The sequence below is a fragment of the Aulostomus chinensis genome, chromosome 9 (genome assembly GCF_037954235.1).
Source record: "Aulostomus chinensis isolate RoL2024-O1b breed Wild chromosome 9, RoL_Achi_v1.0, whole genome shotgun sequence".
In the NCBI taxonomy this organism is placed as follows: Eukaryota; Metazoa; Chordata; class Actinopteri; order Syngnathiformes; family Aulostomidae; genus Aulostomus; species Aulostomus chinensis.
Window position 1 is genome coordinate 9,482,755 of NC_141328.1, and position 21,931 is coordinate 9,504,685.

A 21,931-nucleotide genomic window follows, 5' to 3' on the forward strand; every position below is an offset into this window, starting at 1 on the left:
ACACTTGGGATAAGACAAACAAGGCATATGGAGGTCAGCGACTCACAAACACCCACAGATGTACCTGAATTTATCGGACTACTGAAAAGAAAACATTCCCACTGGAGAGGGAGTGAAAAAAAAACAGAAGAGGAAAAGATAGCAAAGGAAATGACAGAGCAAAGTGATTTCTTCCTGGAAAGTTGCTCACAAGATCTTGGTGCTGCATGCAGAGTCTGCATGACGTCATGCTCCAATTCAAATTATCTGCCTTTGCTCGACCTGCGCTAAGAAATGGAAAATAAAATGAAAAGTGAGCCTTCTGGTCTGGAAACAATTAGACTAGGCTGATGTCATTGTTTGATACAGCAGCATACTAAATGAGATGTAGTGGCCTGGGAGAGTTTTGTGAAAACAGACAACTTTGTGTAAAAGAAATAAGAAAAAGATGTTGAACATAGATTTCTGTGCATGAAGAAGAATCTGGCAGAAGATATATAAATAGAGTTCAAAAGAGAGTAATTAAAGGATGTGCTGCCTCTTCTCATCACATCCAGACAGCGAAGCGACAGCAGATGTGTCGCCTGTGAGATTGATCAAACTTCATCAACAAGACTGATGTCTGACAGCCTCTTCCCTCTCTTCTCATGAAGGGATTCCACTTTTGATGCACAAAGAATAAAAAAAAAATGTTGAGGAGCAAAAGTTGAAAAATATGAATATTCTCTAAGTACTTGAAGATTTGAAGTGAAACATTTCTGTGGCCAAAGCCAGTTTTGGGCATTACAACAACAAAAAATGAATAAAAAAGAGAAAAAATAACTTGTGTTTCTCTTTTTTATTCATTTTTTGTTGTTGTAATGCCCACTGTAGAATTTCTGTAATATTATGAATGATTTTGTCTGGTAACACCATCTGAAAAGATACTGCTGTGCAAAATAAATAAATAAATATGCACACACGTACCTGTCAAATGTTTGGACACATCATTCAGGACTATTTTCAATGTAAATTCTCACTGAAGGCATCAGGCTGGGGCTCCAAGCTGGACACTTGTTGCTGTGAGGCGAGAGTACTAACCACTGCACCCCCCTGCTGCCCCACTGATATTAATATATTCTTGTTTAAATCTCATGTATGTTAATATGTTGAATGTTGACATGACTAAATGCTACAATGACTTAATCCCAAACTTAAACCATACTTACACTGTACCTCAGGCTGCTGTGATTATTTGAGACGATCACATACACTGTTCATTTGTTCCCTTCGTTTCAGTGCAGACTAATTGTCTCATGGGAATTGTTATACCTCTATTTATATCTTAAATTATCCCACAATGCATCACAAAGATTAATGGTGCATAACTGAAAAATAACTACCATCATGCATTGAACAGAGAGGAATGGGCTTTGTAGATGGTTGATGGATGAAATGAACAAGTTGAGAGGTATCCAATGCTGTTCGATATTTATATTGAAGTCTGATTATATGTTGTTACTCGCTTGCGGTCATATCTCCTGATGATGAAGCAACTGACTCTAAAGTCTTTTGGGAAATGGAGGACCCTCCATATTCAGCAAACCTAAATACAGTTCCTTTACATAACACATTCTGGAATGTACTTTACAGTTCTAATAGGACTGCTTGTTTTGAAAACGTTCAGCTTTTGTAAGCCAACAGCATAATTTAAGGTCAGCTGGGTCCAGGTTTTGCTCTTTAGCTTGTCCTGGGTGGAGTTTTTACTTGTTCTGTCAGGGATTGTGTGGGTTTGCTCTGGTTTCCTCTCACATTCCAAACACATATGCCGGTCAGGTGGGGCGGAGACTTTAAATTGGCCAAAGTTAAGTATGAGAACATCGAGTGAGCTGTCTTGTGGGTATTTGTCTGCCATCTTCTAAATGACTGAGTAGGCAGAGAAAATGCATGAATAAAATGACACCCTTACCATGAAAACCGAGCTATGCCTCATATTACAATTTAACCACACATTTATGTTTTCTTTTCTATGCATGCAGTGCAGAAAAAAAGAAAAATAATGGAACCCTGGCAAATGTGGTAACTGTACTCTCAATTACATGCATTTGCAAACTCTCTCTTTACAAAAAGGTACCGTTACCATCATTGGAAGCTGGGCCTGTTGGTCCGTCTCCCCTTCATTTCTCTTGGTTACCAGACACTACATTTTTCTGAAGCTCTTCACAGAAAGCCCCGCCTCACCACAGAGACACACTACAGCACCATTCTCCCTTGCTAAAAATAGACCCATGTGAGGTGACCCACTCTGGTAAACACTCTGGTGAGGAAGAGGAACAATGCTATGAAGAATACACACGAACGAAAGAGAAACACTGCTGATTTCACCTCATGATATAAATAATGTGCAATATACACACACACACACACACACACACACACACACACACATGCATATATATATATATACATATATATATATATACACACACACACACATATAACTATACATACTATAGTTACTATATTATACACACACACACATATATATCTATACATACTATAGTTACTATATTATAAACACACACACACACACACACACATATATATATATCTATACATACTATAGTTACTATATTATATACACACACACACACACACACACACACACACACATACATATACATATAAACTATATAACTAAGCCAGTGTCTGGTGGTTTGTCATCAGAGCGGCCCTGTCTGCATATGTCCACAGCATGTATAAATATCCATCCTGGTCATACTGGTCACAAGTGCGTGGCACCACAGTCAGACTGACAAAACAGACATGTCAGAGCCATTACATGATGGGAACCAGTCCACAGTAGCCTCTCAGAGTGACAGTGCCACTCACTGGTAAGAAATTATACTACAAGCACGATTGGCCTAAGGCAGACATGTGCGCTGATGTCATTCTGGATGACTGAGGTTAGATGTGTTTGTCATGGTCACAAGTGGGGAGGGATGGCGTGTTATTAAAGGCACCAGGACGTAAAACGACCAGCATTTTCTAGATGGGAGATGGTGTTTGTGTGTGTGTGCGTGTGTTGAGGGTTTGTTTCAAATCTATTTGAGGCAGTGACAGATTCACACCTGTCTCAAGTCACACTGAGAAAGTCCTGTAGTTTACATGCATCATATGGCACAGCTATGAGCAACGGCATCTCTAACGTCCCTCTTCTTTATTCCCAGGCATACGCCTATAGACTACCCCCAAAATAGCACATCAAATTTTCAAACAAAGCCACTCAGCATATAACCCAGGGCTTGAAACTATTTTCAAAATTAAAATTTCCACCTTAAATGTGTGGGGGGGGGGGGGATACAAGGACTGAGCAAATATAAAGCAGATATAAAGAACTTCTCAACAAATTACAAGGCTTTGAATTCAATTACTGCAGTTTTAAAAAGAATTAATTTTGTTTCATGATAAATGTAATATATTTCTTTCTACTTTTTAAGGAACTTACTTTTTAAATATCAATGTAGAATACACAAGTTATTGTTCATTAGATAATTTTGACACCCCACAACATATATGCAGGAAAAAAAAGGCTTTCTGGGCTAAACAGCACATCTTCTGATTTGAATAACATCACCTTTTAAAATCTCTCTGATTAAAAGACAAACATATTCATGCATGTGTAATTAGCTGCCTTTGTAGTGTGTAGATGTGCGTGTGTTGGTCTGCCTGGCAATGCAATCAATTTGGTGCCATGGGCTGAATGACATCATTGAACTGGGTACATTGACTGGAAGGCATCCACGATAATAATTGCTGTTTCAATCAAATGCCATTCATTGCCGAGTGCATCGGGGATCAGATGAACAGCTGATGATGTTGAATATGTTGTTCAGTCAGTCAAATCACTCACAAGATTTCATTAGCAGTCAAGCCTGAATTAGTGTTTGGAACTGAGTGTCGCGCAAGTTTGCATCTTGTGGAGCAACATATCAATTACGTGTGAGGATACACTCTAAAATTAGTTACTGAGCATCAAGCAGAAACATACTCTGCTACACCCTGACACAGAAAGTTGAAGAGATAAATAGATGAAGTACAGATCCAAACTTCTGCATTCCTACAATACTCAGACTGTGATGGTTGACATTTTACCACGACTCACCTCTCCGCACATAGCTGTCTAATCACTCTAGCAGAGTTTGCCCCGCAAGCTTCCCTTCAGCCTTGGACTCCACACTCAGGACTCCTTTTACTAGCTGTGCTTTGCCGCCTTTCCCTGGCAAAGCCAACAGTGCCTCTGTGGCATCCAAAGCCCGTGAAAGAAACACTAAGTCTATTGAGCCCGGAGGAGTACCTCCCGGCTCGGCCGTCTGCACAGGCAGAAGTCATTGTTTGTATTGGCACAGCGAATAAAGGCAGCCTTTCTCATGTCTGCTCCATCACGCCCTTCCAGTCTTTGATCGGGGAAAACACAGGCACTGAAAAACAGGGGCTACCTTACATTGCAGGCCGTGAGACACGTCAATACATCCCTGACAAACTATATTTGTTGATTTCTGACTAGAAATGCCACAAACCGCAGTCATAATACTTTGCCTGTCAATGTGTGGCGAGTTTTATTCCAGTTTCTGCTCCACTGGAAGCACCCGAGGATATAATATTCACATCATAAATCATGCTGAAGAGCCCTCACTGCAAAGATTAATCTGTTATGATTCAAGGTCTCTCATCAATTCAAACATGGAAGTTACAGAAAAAATAAATCAGACTACATAGGAATTAAATGGAAATCGGAAGCGTTTTCTCAAGCCCTTCAAAGGAAATCCAAGTAAATTTACTACAATACAAGCAGGACTTGTTTTGATTATTTGTAGTCTTTTTAATAGATGAGGAATTTAGCCAATAATTAAGGTCAGTACCTGATAGAAAACCGCTGTGTCTGGACTTAACTTGCCAAAGGAAATCCTGATTGCTCACCCCCCCCCAAAAAAAAAACCCAAAACTTCAGCTCATCTAAGTCATTGAAGAATGAACATGAGAAAACTCAAGATGACTTTACATGTGATGAGAAGTCCACTGAAAACCTGATCAGTTATATTTAAATATTAATAAGAAGCCACAGTTGGGAGCACCTTCACAAAGAGAATGGAATTAAAAAATACATTATTTATGTTTTCTTCGCTTGACATGGATGCCGAACACTCTGGTTAGAATTTTTCCAAAAGAGGACTATTCTAACTGGTCAGTGAATTGTCCACCCCCTAAAAAAGCCAGGAAACAATCAATCACAAAACAGAAGCATAAAGATAAAGCGGCCTTCCTCCATCTATTTTGCTGGGGAATGTGGAAAAAAAAAAAGCTGATGAAACTTTGTGTGCAGGTCAACGGAGTGCTGAGAGATGGATTCAAGTTGACATATTCCAGTGGAACAAGATATCCTGAGTGTGCAAGTTCCATTCATACCACATTTCCACAAGACCTGCTTGGTGCAAGTCAGCAGATCTTATATTTCAACATACGCCTCATTCAGGGTGCCAAGGTAGGACATGAGGCCTTGACAGAACGCTAGAGACATTCGCTGAATAACAAGCAGACTCAAATTCTTGATAACAACCCGTTGAGGTGAGGTTACACAGCACCGTGTTTATTGTTTCATGATTCTCCTAGCCTCTGCTTGAGGGGCACTTATAAAGAAAAGGGGGGTGGGCATATGGATTCATTCACCAGCTGCAAGACAAAGTACCTGACAGCAGCTAATATTGTTCAGGTCTCAATTAATCCATACAAACCTGAAGCTTATTGGAAATTTCTAGCATGCAGTGAAGCTCAATAACAACACAGGTCCTTCAGGGGCAAGATAGAGAAGACGCAGTCCTCAAAGATTGCAACACATCAGCACTGATAAGAGGCTGAATAAAGAAAAGACAGATTCTGGTCATTAAAGCGCAATGGATTTCCAGTGTAGAGTGTTTCTGCTACCTTAGCTGCATCCTCTGAGGTTTTAGGTACGCTCCATAAAGCTTACGATTTTATTGACTGAAAGCAAAGCTGGGGTCTCTGCTGACTGTAGGGCCCATTGATCCGTAGCCCCTCGATTACTTATTAGAGTGCACAGTCCCAGCTCACTCAACCTGAGGGATAAACTAGTTCCTCAGGGAGTTTGGTCATTGTATCAGCAACACTGATCAAGTCAAGATGCATTAGTTTTAATAAGACTGACTAAGACTCTGTCAGTGTGAGAAACAGACAAAGGAAATTGAGGAGACAAGGGGAGTATGTCATAAAAATAGCTTTCTTCACAAATTGAATGACGTATACTCTGGTTTCCATAATGCAGCCTTCCAAAAATAAGTGCACTTGGACTGGGATATGGAAATACTGGAGGACAGACAGGATGTTTCTTTGCCTCCCACTTTCTTGAGTTCCTACAAATTCGAGGGTGCAGCTCGGAGACAGATGTGTTGGCTTGGGGCCTCTTTTGATTGAATGAATATTGGCCTAATTCTGTCATTTTAATCAAATGAACTCTCTAAAAGCTCCACTTGTCAAATCTTAAGTGAGAGCTTGTGTCAGTGGAGAGTAATTCTCACACCCACACCCTGATCTATGACTGACATAAAGATCAACAAGAGCCATCCAAATATGCTTTCTCTTTTGGTGGAGTCCATTTCCCCTGGCTCCTTCCACAGTTAAGTTAGTTTTAATTCCGGGAGCTTATGTAGCCTCGCCCTTTCATTTTGTACTCCTGATATTGTGGCTCAACACAGCTTGGAAAAAAGAATACTGCATTATAAAAGAAAGAGCTGTCTGACATTTTACATCTGGTCTGCCTGAGATTATAACCTGGTGACCTGCTCATCGAGTATTATTTTTATAATTTATTTCGTATTACTCTGGTTAGCTAGCTTTAATAGGAATTTAAGGTTGTTGATAAAAGAATCTGAGTTTGTTAAAGCTCCCTTTCCCAAAGAATGGGTCGTGACCCTGAGTTGAGGTTTAGAGGAGATTGCATTTGAGACACCCAATAAATTCCCTCAATTTCTTGTTGGTTTTCTTCAACACTCCCGGTTTCTGCCACAATTCTGACAGATTTTGATTCCAAGCACAAGAAATGGATGCTTCACTAATTAAAAGGAGAAAGGACAAACCAAAAACAAGGCCACAATGATTTGAATATTGATTTTAGTATTTAATATAATGATATTTTACAGAGGAGAGAATTAAAAACATGTAGATTGACGGTTAACCCCTCCACTTAAATGATTTATTTGGTTTCATTTCGAAAGAAAAAAAAGTGTTTGTCTTTGGAGTGGTGTATGGGACAATAAAACCTCATGTAAAAATAATAGTAATGTTGAGGAACATTTCAAATGGGACAAATCCTTCATATATAGATGATGATGATTATGTGTTAGCTTAGTTTAAAGACTGCGATCGTATGAGTAAATGATGGGCCTGTTGCTCTACCAACCCATACCTAAATATTTTTCCAGACTTAAAGTGGACTACATGGATACCTCTCTTTAAATGTCATACAGTTAGTCCAGATAAGAACTGCTGTTTTGCAACTCTAGGTTGTTTAAAAAGTTGACTGTGTACATATGAACGATTGTCTTGCGTGAACTTTTACCACTGAACACATAAATGTTGCCGTGACAGCTGGGAGGGTCTGGTTCAGAGGGACATGGTGAGTCAGCAACACATCCTCAAAGCAGTCCTGATAACAGGATGAGATCTTTTTTCTTCTATAAACTGTTGATGTGTTGTGGAGTTGAACGCTAAGAGGTCACTCTTTACTGCTTTGAATTTCACAGGAAGGCTAGTGTGACAGATTGTCTGCTGGACCTCCTGTTTAAGCTCAAACATCTGCTCAGCACAAAGTTACAATGATTTTGGGAGAGGCCTGATTCTCAGCATCATGTTCAAGGACCTTTAAGACCTTATTAAATAATGCTTTCCCCTGTGGAAATGCTACAGAATAATGAGCAATATTACAAGAAAAGTCGAATCACCATTTTTGCCGTAACATTACATTTAATGACGAAACACCAAGGAATTTAGTGTAATAAAAATCAACTAAAACTTAAAGCTGCTACGCTGTGACTAATGATCCCAGAGGGGAATTCTGCCTTTTACTACCACAAAATGTAACTCAGCAACATCTTGCACCAGAAGAAGATTGCATCTGATGTAAAGAGAGGGTGCATGCATGCATTCAGCACAGTGCATCTCTGTATTCACTCAACGCCATTCTCATGTACAGTCTAACTGATGAGGGGGAAGCTGTCTCACGCTCAGTGCATCTAATAGGCTCTAATGATGGCCTTGCTGAGCCTTTCCCTCTGTTAAGAGGTCTAATGAGAGCAGGTCCACAGCTCCTCATGAACAATTGGTGCAAACAGACCTGCAGTCATCAGAGGTCCTGCGGTAGATTTTCATTGCTCTCATTGTAAAGATGTCAACAGGATGCTTCACATGAGCAGCAGGAATGTGCTGCGGGAAGTCAGGATTGGTACTAGAGATCTGATCAGCTCAGAGAAATGAGAGAAGCTCAGGGTTGAGGGGCAAAACAACCAGACAGCAAATTACACACATACAGAGAATAGCTGAATACTAAATTGCTATCGGCAAGTTCACGACATGCAAATCTTCGCTCAAGCTGATTGGCATCTGATTGTCACACTATGATGAGTGCAAATGACACACAGCTTATGTCACATCAGCTGTGTGGGAAAATTTCACTCCCCAGGGAACTGCAACAGCAATGGAGTGTGAGTGGCGGTTCAGACGAGTTGCATGTTTATTTCTTAGTGATGACTTTGTATTTTGGAACTGATAGGTTAGCTTTTTGTTTTTTTATGAAAAATGACCTGTGCAAGAATGTATTACTACCTTAATACTCTACCAGCTGTAGTGAAGACCTCAGTGGAACACTGTTAAACTCTTAAACATAAAAACCCCTCAACTTTGTGCATTTTTTTGTGTTTTCTTACCCATTCTAGCAAACACATGTCCACAATGTGGTGTGACTTCTTTTCAAACTGCTAATAAAAATGTGTTTTGACTGTAAATAACACAGGGAAATGCACATAAACAACTCCTCCTCTCTACTCTTGTTCCCTCCTGGCACTATGCATCAGCGTGACATCAGACTACAGAGCAGCGGCGTTGGCACCTCAGTGAACTACATCAACAACTTCTCATACAAACAAACATATACACTCACGTTTATTCAAAGTGTCCCTTTATTTTTTGATGAAACTCTGGCTTTAACTTAAAAAATGCAACATCAAAATTTCCACAAGACAAGCAATGAATTCTAAATATCTAAAAGATAACTTCAACCTCTTTTAATTCAAAAGTCTCTAGTCTGATCTTCTGTAGAGTCATTTTAGAGGTTCTGTCATGTAAGCACACCTGCAGTGTCATAAAGCGTAGCCATTGGTTGTCTGTACTATATAAACCTACACCTTCCCAGTTGGAAAGATCACTCACACACACACACACACACACACACACACACACACACACACACACACACACACACACACACACACACACACACACACAGCAGAGCCCACCTACCTCCACGCAGCTGTGTCTGGGTTGGCCCGGACAGCGTGCAACCTGATCCGAGCACTGATGACAAATTGCTGCTGCTCTTCACAGAAAGGCAAGGTGACCGTGGTTACTGGAAAGCTACACTGGTTCAGCCAGGCACAAAAGACCCACCATCTGACTGATTTGCACTGCACTAATCAGCACATTCTCATAAACGTCAATGAAAAGAGGAGGGTCCCCTCTACCAGTGCACGCCCCCCCTCCTCTCCTCAACACCCGCCTCTCACCGCTGTGTCCCTCACAGTCTCACTCGATTCTTTGAATCTCTCTTCCATTCATCCATCTCTCTTTCCTCCATCAGCTGTACTCTCATTAACCCCCCACCCCACCCCTAAACAATAGTCATTTATTCAGCTGCTGTGTTGATTTATGTGCTTCAGTGGGGACACGTCCAGAACCTGTGTGTGTGTGTGTGTGTGTGTGTGTGTGTGTGTGTGTGTGTGTGTGTGTGTGTGTGTGTGTGTGAGTGTGTGTGTGTGTGTGTGTGTGTGTGCATGTTGCAGCGCTTCAAGGTCACCAGTTGTTTTATTATTTCCCCTCCATCTTTCTCTTCAGGACACATGGTGTTACTGGAGGGGAAATACAAGCTCACATCTTGGGGGAGCTAGAATATCAAAATGTAGTTCAGGTCAAACTTTGAATGATTAAATAATTATTATTAGAATTGAGTTGCATTTTCAAAAGTAAACGTGTCTGTGGACAATCTGGAAAGGATATGAATTTAAACTGTTAAAGATAAAAATAATAATTCTTATCTGTATATTCTTGAAGCATTTCATACTGTCACTTTGTGTGCAAGAATGTACAACTGTGTGTACTGACATCTCTCAAACATCCACTGTTTCCTCTGTGGTGTCCTGTTCTGGCCAGTTCTGTTCAGTCCTGACATGTCAATATTCAAACAGCAGAGCTTAACAGACATTAACTTGCATTTCACGTAGTAGCTTCCTATGACTCACTAAGCTTTAAATGTGAGACAGAAACATGTGTTTTTCCAGAATGATACAGTACATGTGTGAGCAATTATAACTCAGTTGTTAACTCAAGACACAAATACAATGTCAGTCAACCATGAGGTATTGTTTTCTTCCCAGTATATCATTATTTTATCAGAACAACAAAGTAAACCTGGCAAGTAAATTTCTATATTGGCTATCTGGGAGAAATGCCAAAGAAACAGGCTACAAGGCTGCAGCGGCCTCTGTGGGACACCAGATGAGGCAAGAGCCCCCCCCATCTGCCTTAATTTGTCTACTCTCCATTCACCGATGGCTCACAGTGGAATTAAAGGATACTCATTTACTTGACATAAGACATCTCACACTGTTTAATTTCTTAGCTGTCTGCCCTTGACTTCCTCACAGCGGAATGCTCAAAATGATCTACTGTCTGGTCATTAGCAGTTTGACGGGTAACTTTACCAGTTTCTTCATGAGAAATGCAGCCAAAACTGTGGATTATCCACACCGTTGGAGAGAGATCAACATCAAACCTCTATCAAGGAAAAAGCAGTCACAGGGGAATTTGCTCAGACCATAAGACTTCTCTCTGGCCTGGCATCTCTCCACCAACAGATGGCGCTAGTGTATAATCAATGCTGCACTAGAATTGATGAATGGTTTTTGGATATAAGACACGATCAAAAGACTCCCACTCCGCTTTATTAAGTGGGGTTAAGAACACAAGTTAATGTAAAATAGAGCAGCACTGGGAGGGTTACTGTTTTAAAAAAGATAGCAGCTTTATTCACTGGATCGCCAGGGAGCTCATTTGAATTATAGGCATACATGTTGAGGTCTCTACGAGGAGAGAGATTTGATCTCTTTGGCCCATTTGTTAGTAATGACCTGTCAATTCTGACTCTTAACTTGAAAGGAACTGCCTCCTTCTAGCAGTATACAGTATCACATATACAGAATCACCGAAACTGCATGAATGATATAAGAGGAAAAAAAAACTGATTTGACTAAAGTGAACTGACAGATACAGGCGACGTGTCTCTGTAGACTGTGTACCATGGATTGAAAGTGGGATTTATCACAATTGCACACACGTGCATAGATCTGCAAGGCCAGTTGTCAAGGCAACAGATAAGTCAGTCCAGAAAAAAAGCAATGGCCCTACCATTCGAAAGTATAGCTGTTTGTGTACATGCAAAAACAAGGCCTGCACTTAAACACAGCCCGAAACAATTAGTCCAATCAGTATAAACATTTCACTTTAATGACTGTTTACCAGCAACAGTTGCAGACCCCCTCCATCTCATGCAGTGACATGTGCTAATTTCACAATTTCATGGGCCCACGCAATGAAAGCCATAAAAATCTAGCTGAAATATTCATTACATTTTTAAAACTGTTGAATTCTCATAATCAGGCTTAAATAATTAAGTCGTATAAAGTCTATACATATTTCACACTAGGTCCCTTCACTCAGCTGTGCTCCAATTAAAGAATCTTGGACGATAATATTCCAATGTTAAGTCTCCTGCCAACAGCAGCATTTTATTTATTCACCTATTCGTTACCGGATGAAACATAGCTGAAAGCCCCCAAAGGGACCACTCTGTTTCAGAAAGTAAGTGTGCTGTCATGCTATTATCATCCCCACCAAATCCCCCGACCCTCCCCACCTCGCTTATTTCTGACACAAATAACCAGGATAATGAGGGTCTGCTTTGTTACATAAAAGAGTTGGTGGATTTACAGAAATTACCAGCGTTGGCTCTGCAGGCTCAGCTTGTTCACAGCTGCGCGACAGCTCAGTGTAACGGGATTGATGTACGTAAAAGAACACACAACTACTTTCCGTTTACAGCGAAGACATTTCAAATCTGACAAACATGTATGTCCAGAATCTGCTGCAGAATATTAAAGTGGGTGCTAATTATACAATAATGAGCTGTTTTCCTTTGGATCGTCTGCATGTGCATACATGTTTGAATTCATTAATACAGGGTTGCATGCAGACCTGAAACAGTTTGTGCACAAGGAATAAAGACCAAAAGGTGCAGAGTGTGTGTTTAAGAGCTGCAGTGCAGCAGCATGAGCTCATCACTCTTCTCTTCTTCCCCTCCTGCTTCAGTCCCCTCCCCACCTCCACCACAACCACCACCACCACCCCCAACTCTTCTCCTCTCGCTCGCCATTACATAAGTTAATGCAGCACACACCCTCATTATTCTCCAGGCAAGCACTGTGAAAAGATGCAAAGGAATATGGCATCAAAAAGTAGAATAACAGCAAAAAAAAGCCACAGAAAGACACAGCGGCCTGTGTTGCACTCTGAGCCTCCGGTTGTCACTGATCACAAAGAACATAGGCAAGACAATTAGGCTCGATGATGGTAAGAAATATAATGTGCGCAAGACGAAGACATTACAGAAATATTTTTCCTAACTTATGTATTTTCATTTACCCTGTACTCATTTTCTTCATTAGACACTTCAATAAACAACCTGAACATGAAAAGCAATTTCTCTAGAGGGTGATATACTTGAGCATTTGAGTAAACAAACTGGCATCCTCAGTTGATTTACACTTCAAAAGCAGTACAGCTTAACATGGGCAGTAGATACTGCAGCAGAGGCAAAGTTCCATATATATTCTCCGATAACGTAGCAACCCTGAAGCAATGTGAGGTGGAGACAGTGGCTCTGTAGCCTTCTGCTTCTGGACATTAGACCATTTATTACTGTCAAAACAAGGCAGCCAAACTAATACAGAAAAGTATTATTCTTAAAGGTAAAACAAGGCCGATACAAAGAAGTCTTTCAAGAAATTTTCCACACAAAACTAATGATCCGCTTGGATATAAATTATTCACTGGTTTGGACCCTGACTGCAAGAGGTACATAGATGTCAGGTGACCTTAACAAATAGATGTCTGAAGCCCTCTTCCAGTAAATAGGCCTTGACAATTCAACAAAATAAATTAAAGGTGCACTGTGAACTAGCCAGAGGATACATACTGTTGCAGTGTAAACCTTTCCTCAAATGGCTAACCATTTGGATAAGCACGAGTGCAAAACTGACTCAAAGGTGAATTGGAATGAGCTGATTCAACAACAAACACCTTCATTGGGCTTTCGTACCAGGTCATATGATCATGGTCCACCTCAACAGATAAATACTATAATTACCCAAGAACTTTTCTGTATATTTGAACCTGTACCAATTCCACAAGCAAGAAAAACAGTTGATTTTTCTGCTTAAGTCTAACTACAACTTAAAAACCACCCTAACAGCCTCCTCACATCACCATCATCCAGACATTTCTGACCAGAATACAGCTTCCATCCTAGACACGTCGAAGCTTTTCCACCCCAGAGAGTATTTTTTTCTCTCACCACAGTGGAAATGCAAGCTTGCTTTGGCAGATTACTGCTTTTCCATTGCAAACACTTCCTCTCACCCCCCCACTCCATCCCAACCCCCCACCAAAAAAAAAGACCTCATTTGTTATATAGCCAGCGTACCGAAGCAGAAGTCCAACGAAAACCGTCACTGCCTGCTTTTGTTTTATCACTTGCTCTAAGCAATAGGTCCAGTTCAGGCCAACACCAATTTGTGCAGATGTCCTCTGAGTGAGTTCAGTTCTGTTGGAGACATTACCTATCATGAAGCAGCGAGGTTAGGAGGTGTGTAACATCCAAGTTCTTTCAGATGAGACTCAGGGCTTTCTCAATGTCCTCTGTCCCCTGGATATTCACTATGGGACCAGGTGACAAGCTCCACACACATTAAATAAGTAATGTTCTTGTTGCTCTCTGACACAGACCAAGAGGCAGATCAGATGTTCCCTGGTTTCTATGGTATCACTGTTACAGGAAACCTGGCTTAGTCACAAATTACATCACCTTGATGCTTTGATCTCTCAGATTCACTAACTCATATGTTTTATATTTGCTGTGCTGTTTTCTGGCCTCATGTAGCACAAAGGAAAGTAGGGAGGGAGGGGAATCGAAGAAAAGACAAAAAGGGGAGGAAGATTTGAGGACATGAGGAACAAGGAGGAGTTGCATTTGACACTTGCATCTGCATCTCAATAGTATCTGAATGATCAGAACCCAATAATACACTGTCTGACCTGTAGTCTTTTTTCAGTGAAGATATTTCAGTACATGCATTTTTGTTGAAACTGCAGAACAGAAATGCCTACTTTTTAAAACTGTTAAGTATATCAAACAGATCCAAATCAAAAAGGCCATAAAAATCTAGAACTGGTGAGGCTGTCACAATAATATGTTGCATGTCTTGTATGTTTAGGTATATGACTGCATGTTCTCTTGTAAGCACAATGAAAATAAAATGACCTCCCAGGCTGCATAAAATCAGGTAACATTTGGAATGTTACAGAAAGAAAGAAAGAAAGAAAAATTTGAATTTTGTCATATGATAATGTCAGGAGGAAAGTACAGAACAAAAGCTATCTTTGTGTTCACTCTGTGAAAGAGTACTTCATGTCAAAGGACATTCATTTTCAACAATTCTATACAAAGACAAAGATAAATTATAACAAGGCTTAAGGGATACTAAAAAAATAGTGTGCAGATTATTCTTAAGACTTTATTATCAAAAACATGTCCTTGATAAAGCAGACTGTCCTGAAAGACCTTGTAAATGTCTTTCCCTGTTTGACTTTTTAAACCAGTGATAATATATTTCCATGGTTCTGGAAAGGAAACCACCAAGCTCAAGCATATAGACAGACATGTTATTTGATCAGTTGGATGTCAGAAATATCTGCCCAGACTGCTGTGGTCAGTCAGAAAAAACAAAAACAACCACTACTTATACTGCAGGCCACTGCCATCCACTCAGGGCTATAGCAGATGGTCTCCTACCTGATAGTCCGGCTGGATATACAGTACTTCCACATGGCATTCCACACGGCAGTGACATCACTGGAAGCATCGGACATGCCCGAAAAAAATGTGCATGGCCCAGGAGGGAACTTTCAAAAAGCTTTAAAAAACCTAAAACTGCAGAAACTCCCACTAAAACAGCCAGAAGAAGTACAGCCTGTGCTCACTCCCTTGTCAACCACAAATTACAACCCTCGTCCTTCAGTTTCCATAGAAAAGCCACAGAGAAATTCATTCTTTCGATGCTAAAGTTACTTTGTCTTTGCTTCTTGGAGCTTCCAGCCCTGGCTTCTGTTGGTCTCAGAGTTGCTGCCCAAGCAAGCTGCCTGATGACCAAGTAAGGTAAAGGCCCAGTACATATAGCAGAAGAAAATCTTTCCTCTCCTTCACAAAAGCTCTCCACCCACAATGAACAACACACCAGCCCTCTTTCTCCTCTCCGCAGACACCCCTTCCCTTTTGTTGCTTTTTGTTCTGTCCAATCTTTCACTCATCTCCCATGATGCACACTCTCCAACGGTGATGGGCAGGGCCTGCGTTTGTGCGTGTTTGATGTGTGCTTGTGTTTATGTGGACGCAACTTCACATAGGACAATGAAACAGAGTGATACATGGAGAGATAGAATAAGTATGTGTGTGTGGTAATACTTAGGCTGGTGTCCAACAATCACAATGCTCGCCATGGGAAGGCCAATGCAGGAGGGAGGGTGAATCCCAGTTCAGCAGCTGGGAGAGGCTGTTACTACACTGACCTCGCTTTAACAACACGGACCATATTACATCCAGGCCTGAGACGTGTAATGAGTTACACCCAATGACCAGAATATTCCTATAATTCTGGAATTAGACACATAACCAGTTGTTCGGTGTGTGCGGAAAAAGTTATTGTCATAAATATTTCCGAAGCACTCTGAGTCATAGATGGAGGCAAAGCTAAGTAACGTCTGTGATTTCAAATTGTAAAAACATCAAAAAAGTGAACTTAAAGGATGACTATGAAGTCAGTTGTTAATGAAGTTGCACCTCCAGATTGTCAGAAGGGACTCCCTCATCTTCAGAGATACAGCTTGCAACATCAGTTCTGCATTATTAATCAATCATTCAACAAATTGTTTAATTATATATGTGAGAATATATGAGCATATTGAGATGAACAGAAGGCGAGCCCTTGATTTCCAAAGGTCCAGCATCTTCGCATCACAGTTTGTTAGTCACTGAAACCTCAAACACCTAAACGTCAGAATGAAGGAATCTTCTGCAGACTCAACCACCTCCCTCCCTTGTAGCAGTGACTGGGTGTCCAACTGCATTAGGGCACCACTTGAATTTCTTCAAAACTATCTGTTATCCAAAGGTGCCTCATATTCAATACCAACTTTCAAGGAGTAACTCTCCAAGTTCCGATTTATGATTTAAAACTGCTTTGAGAGGAAAAAAAACGTGCTGAAACATAAAACTAAAGAGAAATTAAGCTCAACCACATTTTGGTAAAGTGGTTTAGATTTCAAGTTGTGGAACTGTTTTTAGTATGTGATGTGCCAAAGAATTGAAAACTAAAACCAAGGATTCAGTGTGTAATGTAATTTTCATTATGCGCTTTTTTTAAATTTATGTTTTTCAGCTTCCCCTCCCCCCCTTTTTTCCCATCCCCAGTTTCACCCTATAGGTCAAAGCTGTGCTGCTCTTTGCTCTCCGCCCCCACTTGCTGCATCTTCTCACCCGACAGTAAGGAGTTTCACCTGGGGGATGGAGTGCATGTCATGATCAGGGTATTCCCCCACTTCCACTGAACAAACACCCCTCCCAACAAGAGGAGGTGCTGATGCAGCAGCCAGGACACATCGCCTCATCTGGCTTCCCACCTGCAGACACGGATGCTTGTGTCTGTATGGATGCCCAACCAAGCTGGATTTCAATCAGTATTGAAAAATATTATTCAGGAACCATTATTCAAGTCAAGGTGCCAAAAACAAACATTTTTCAGTGATACCAAGCCCTAAGCAGGAGAGAAATTGACAAACATTTTGTCTCCAGTATGAATATTACTGCTGGACCGTTTATACCATTTGACATAAGAAGGCAGAAACAATTCAGAGGAACTCAAGTCCTGTGATGTTGAAATTAAGGCCTGGAATACATATGAGATTATAGAGCATCAGACGTGGTAAACTGAACCACAGAAACATTAAAGCCCATCATCATGATGGGAAAACTCTTTCTCTCCATGCTTCATTTTCTGGCCATTTTAAATAAATTGGCACAATGTGCTATTCTATTTGAGGAGCTGAAGTGTTTGTACAAAATATGAAGCATCTAATATCCATGTCGTGATAGGCAGTAAAAGCCATGAGGGTTTTTTATGGCCTCAACACAGCAGCAGGGGGGGATGGGGTGTGTAATTTACTCAGTGATGTGAGAGGGGAGGGTAAACCTTTTGAGCATACCTGAAAACTGCCTGTCAACCCTCACGCCAGCGGTACAACCTCTTATATGTTGCATTGACAGAGAAGAGGATACAGATTCACTGCTGTGATCTAGAGTTTGAAACGTCACACACTAAATTTAATGCGATGACAACATTGGCGTGTTTTGTGGAAAGCCAAATGAATCCCAAAGCGTATTATAGAATCATGTAAAATAGATTCCTTTGCTAAACTTGGAAAAAGCAAGCCTAAGTCATCAGGCATAGATTATGCACTAGGTGAAAGGTGAACAGAGAGAGGTCCCAGTGGGACGGAGATGAATGAATTCAGTCAGAGCCAGCTCATCTTCTCCTTTTCAGACGAACTAATGCTAAACAGACAACCAACGCAAACAAGATCATTCTAAATGCCAAGCAACTTAACCAAGTGCTTCTACAAAATAACAGATGTAACCTGGTTCTCTCTGGGAAATCGGTAATGGTTCAGCCAGCTTGCATTCTCCTGAGTAATGTCTATCTCAGTCAGCCAGTCTGTCGGCGAGCAGTGCTCAACATTTTCTCTAACAATCAGACTGACTTGATGAAGTAATTTAAGGTTCACGCTAGCAGCACTTAAACACATGCAGAAATATCAACAAGCTGATGGTGATAATTTGTTCAATACACACATGAAATCATCTAATAAGCAATTTTTAAACATACCTCTTATAAAAGTTGTTGTGCGGATGCAAACACAGCACATGCCAGTAATCCAAGCAAAAGGCTTTGAACTTCCACATCCTCAGCTTAGATGATCAACAGGGCAGAGCAGCGGCGGGATCTGACACCATAAAAAGGTACCATGGCACCAAATAAACAGGACCCTGTTCGTCTCTTCAGCCAGTGAATTCCTGGCACGGACATGAGGTTTGTCCTCCTCTGGAGCTCCAGCCTCACCACTGGACGACAGCCTGAGTGGTTTAAGCTGCCAAGAACAACCACACCACTCCTGGACCTGTCTCAGTCATCATCAACCCAGAAACCAGACTAATGAAGAACCCTCAAGGATCGATTTAGATATAGTATTAATGCATCTCCCTGAAAGAAGCTCTATACTGGCTGCTCAAGCTCTGTTTAGCTCCTATCCAGGTCAGTCAGTCTGAGCTGGTTCCTCCTCACAGTGCGTCAGCCCGGGATCCTCTGAGACAGCATGGCCACAGCTGAAACTCTGCATCGCTCCAGCAGGCACAGGTACTGGAATGTGTAGCAGTGGAGCATTGGAATGAGGAGGAATCCTCCACAAGTCCCTCATCCCTGTCAGAGCTGATCATCAATGGCCTGGGCTTGTGGCTCCTCCTCTGCTGCAAGAACAAACTTTCTAATGAGAGTCACTCTACAGCTCCATCCCTTCCCTCCTTCCTCCAGTAGAATTCTCAACCGTCTCTCCTCCTATCTTTGCCCTTTCTCCTGATCCTCTCCCTCAAAGTCTCTCCCCGTCTCCCTCTCTCCCTTGCAGCCACTGCCATCCACACAGGACCTCCCAGAAATGTGCCGATTCCGGTTGCTGGGCAACACTCCCGTACTACTGAAGCTTCAAATGGAAGCCCAGCAGAGAGGACTGTGATTGGTTGCCTTTTGCAGCTGGGAGGGGCTGCAGCAATTTTCTATGACCACATGAGTTTAAGCTGTTTTCAAATAAATATGAAGTACTGTTAAGTGTCTGTTGATGGGAATAAAAAGTTGCATTATTGACTCATCCAGGGTGCAGAAGCATATTTGAAATAAAATAGCAGAGCTATTTATTTATTCCATTTATTGTTAAGGCTGAGATCTGAAGATATGAAGAATGAAGAATGTGCTGAAATTAAATTCAGATTTGCTTGAGGACATTTATACTAGAACACTAAGGTCGGGATATTTTCACCCGCACGATTCTTATCATGTCATTTTATAAGGTCCCCATGGTACCTTTTTTTTCATCGTATGTAACATTTCATATTGAGAAATTAAAGAAGAGGACTCTATTTGGCATACAGTGTTGTACTTTAAAATATTTTGATGACAACTATATTTTATCAGGAATATTATATCAGGTAAAATATACCCCAGGTTAGTGATGGCGTTACTAATTTTAACGTTGGTGTTCTAAGGTTAATATGCCCGCAGTGCTTATAAAGCCATAAGACACAAATTGCACTGTCTGGTTGTGACATGGTCCTTTTGCTTTTGAACACAGTGCTGTTATGTCTCTGTTGGAGATGCAGTGCCATGCTGCACTGCCACCCAGTCCTAGCAGTCATGGGAAAGGGGGATGGAAAGGCCTCTCATCAATATTCAACCACTCGGCATGTCCAAACACTGAAAATACTGCATATGTACACAAGCAAAGAGACTGGTAAACAAGCAGCAAATGCAATTAAACAAACATGCACAAATATGTGTGCATATATACACATTAACACACTAATTGGGATCTGTTTCATCTGACAAGTACATTTTTTCACACTCCTCTTAGCACAATATGGTCTTTTCTGTTTTCTCCAGGGAAGATCTAGAAAGGCCTGAGTATCACAAAGGCTATACTGTGAGACTGTGTGAACAGCAGCAGGGACACAGAGGAATTAATGAATCTAAACACCATCCATCAGCCTTTTGTCACAATTCAGGCCCTGAATTTACTCACGTCTCACAGAAAATTAGCAAACACTATCTTTTTTTCTGCACTCTTCATCTTAATGTGTCTCACTGGTTTTCTTTAAGTTTCACTTTTGTACTAAGAGACATATTCAGAGCAGAGCATATTCTTAAGATTTAATAAACCAAACACAAATAATGCCACAGTAAAGAGGTTTGGAGATGCACTTAAAAGTAGTTTTTCCCTCACTATTTCCAAATGCACATTACGCCTGTTGCTCATCGTGATGATTTTCTCATTTAGGTCATGCCAGATGGAGAACCCTTTTAGTTCCCTTTTGTAATTCATGTAAAGTCAGTGGCGGGTGTGAGCAGAAACCTCACTGTTTTTATAAGCTGAGTATAGTAGAATTTGTCTAAGGCAAGAAAGAGCAATTATTGCAGAATAAACTGGAGTAAATGCAGATGGATTATTTTCAAGCTAACACGACAGGCTATTATTCGATTTTATAGGACAAAGAGCAGAGTAAGTGAATGAGAGGATATGATTTAGGAAGAAGATACTGTCCATTTCTGGTGATCTAGTATGTTTGTGCCAAAAACTGCCAGCTATATGAATATTAATTCCACCTATTGCAGTGCATGTCCCTTCTGTCCTCGCTTTGCTTGGAGCTAACATGTTCAGTTGAGTATTTGAAAAGAATGTGGTGACAAATGACTCACAACCAATTCACTTAATCAAATCGCTTTTCACCTTTCACTAGAAGGGGGCTTATACAAACTTAAAAACTGTAACATGATGTTTCATAGCAGGGTATTTTGTGCTATAATGATTTACAAGGTAAACGATAATGCGTAAATAATGGGAACGCACAGATTGTTAAATTCTGTGTCAATATTGACACAAATGTATATAAAAGTATCATACTTTATTTTTGTTATGTTATTCATTTAGGTCATGCCAGGTGGAGGCAGAAAAAATAAAATGAAAAAAATGGGGGCACTCAGATTACAAACTTCAGCCAAAGCCTGAATAATATAAACCTGATAATATTTGGATTTAGCAAGAAGCAGGCTAGCGATGCAAATACAACTTCCTGTGTCCACATGGTGGTCCTAGAAGACATACTCGTGTAAAAGTATGCAATTTTGATATTCTTTACTGTAGATGTCATCAGGCAAGCACCCTCATTAAATGTGGGCAGTCTGGGAAAGATTTGATCATTTGACCACAAAACAGTTCCTTACAAAATTTGAGAAGGACCATCAAATGAGCATGTGTGTGTGTGTGTGTATGTGTGTGTGTGTATATATATATATGTATATATATATACACATGTGTATTTGTATGTGTATGTATATAAACACATATAAATATACAAACATATACACATATATTTCTTTCTTTCTTTCTTTCTTTCTTTCTATATATATATTTATGTGATTTT

General features: G+C 40.6%; 1 protein-coding gene across 8 annotated transcripts in view; it reads right to left on the bottom strand.

Annotated features, from left to right (window-relative positions):
- The window catches only part of iqsec1a (IQ motif and Sec7 domain ArfGEF 1a), a 119,811-nt gene that overhangs the window by 24,694 nt on the left and 73,186 nt on the right, over positions 1-21,931 (bottom strand). The window contains exon 1 of one of the 8 annotated variants that reach the window (XM_086213631.1): positions 18,573-19,294. The exons of 6 other annotated variants lie outside the window; for them this stretch is intronic. In XM_086213631.1, the coding sequence (XP_086069757.1) occupies positions 18,573-18,649 (77 nt within the window). In that variant the 5' untranslated portion in view covers positions 18,650-19,294. Of the gene's footprint in view, positions 1-15,427; positions 15,848-18,572; positions 19,295-21,931 lie in introns of those variants that run through there. One more of the 8 variants, XM_086213630.1, reaches the window with a different exon arrangement.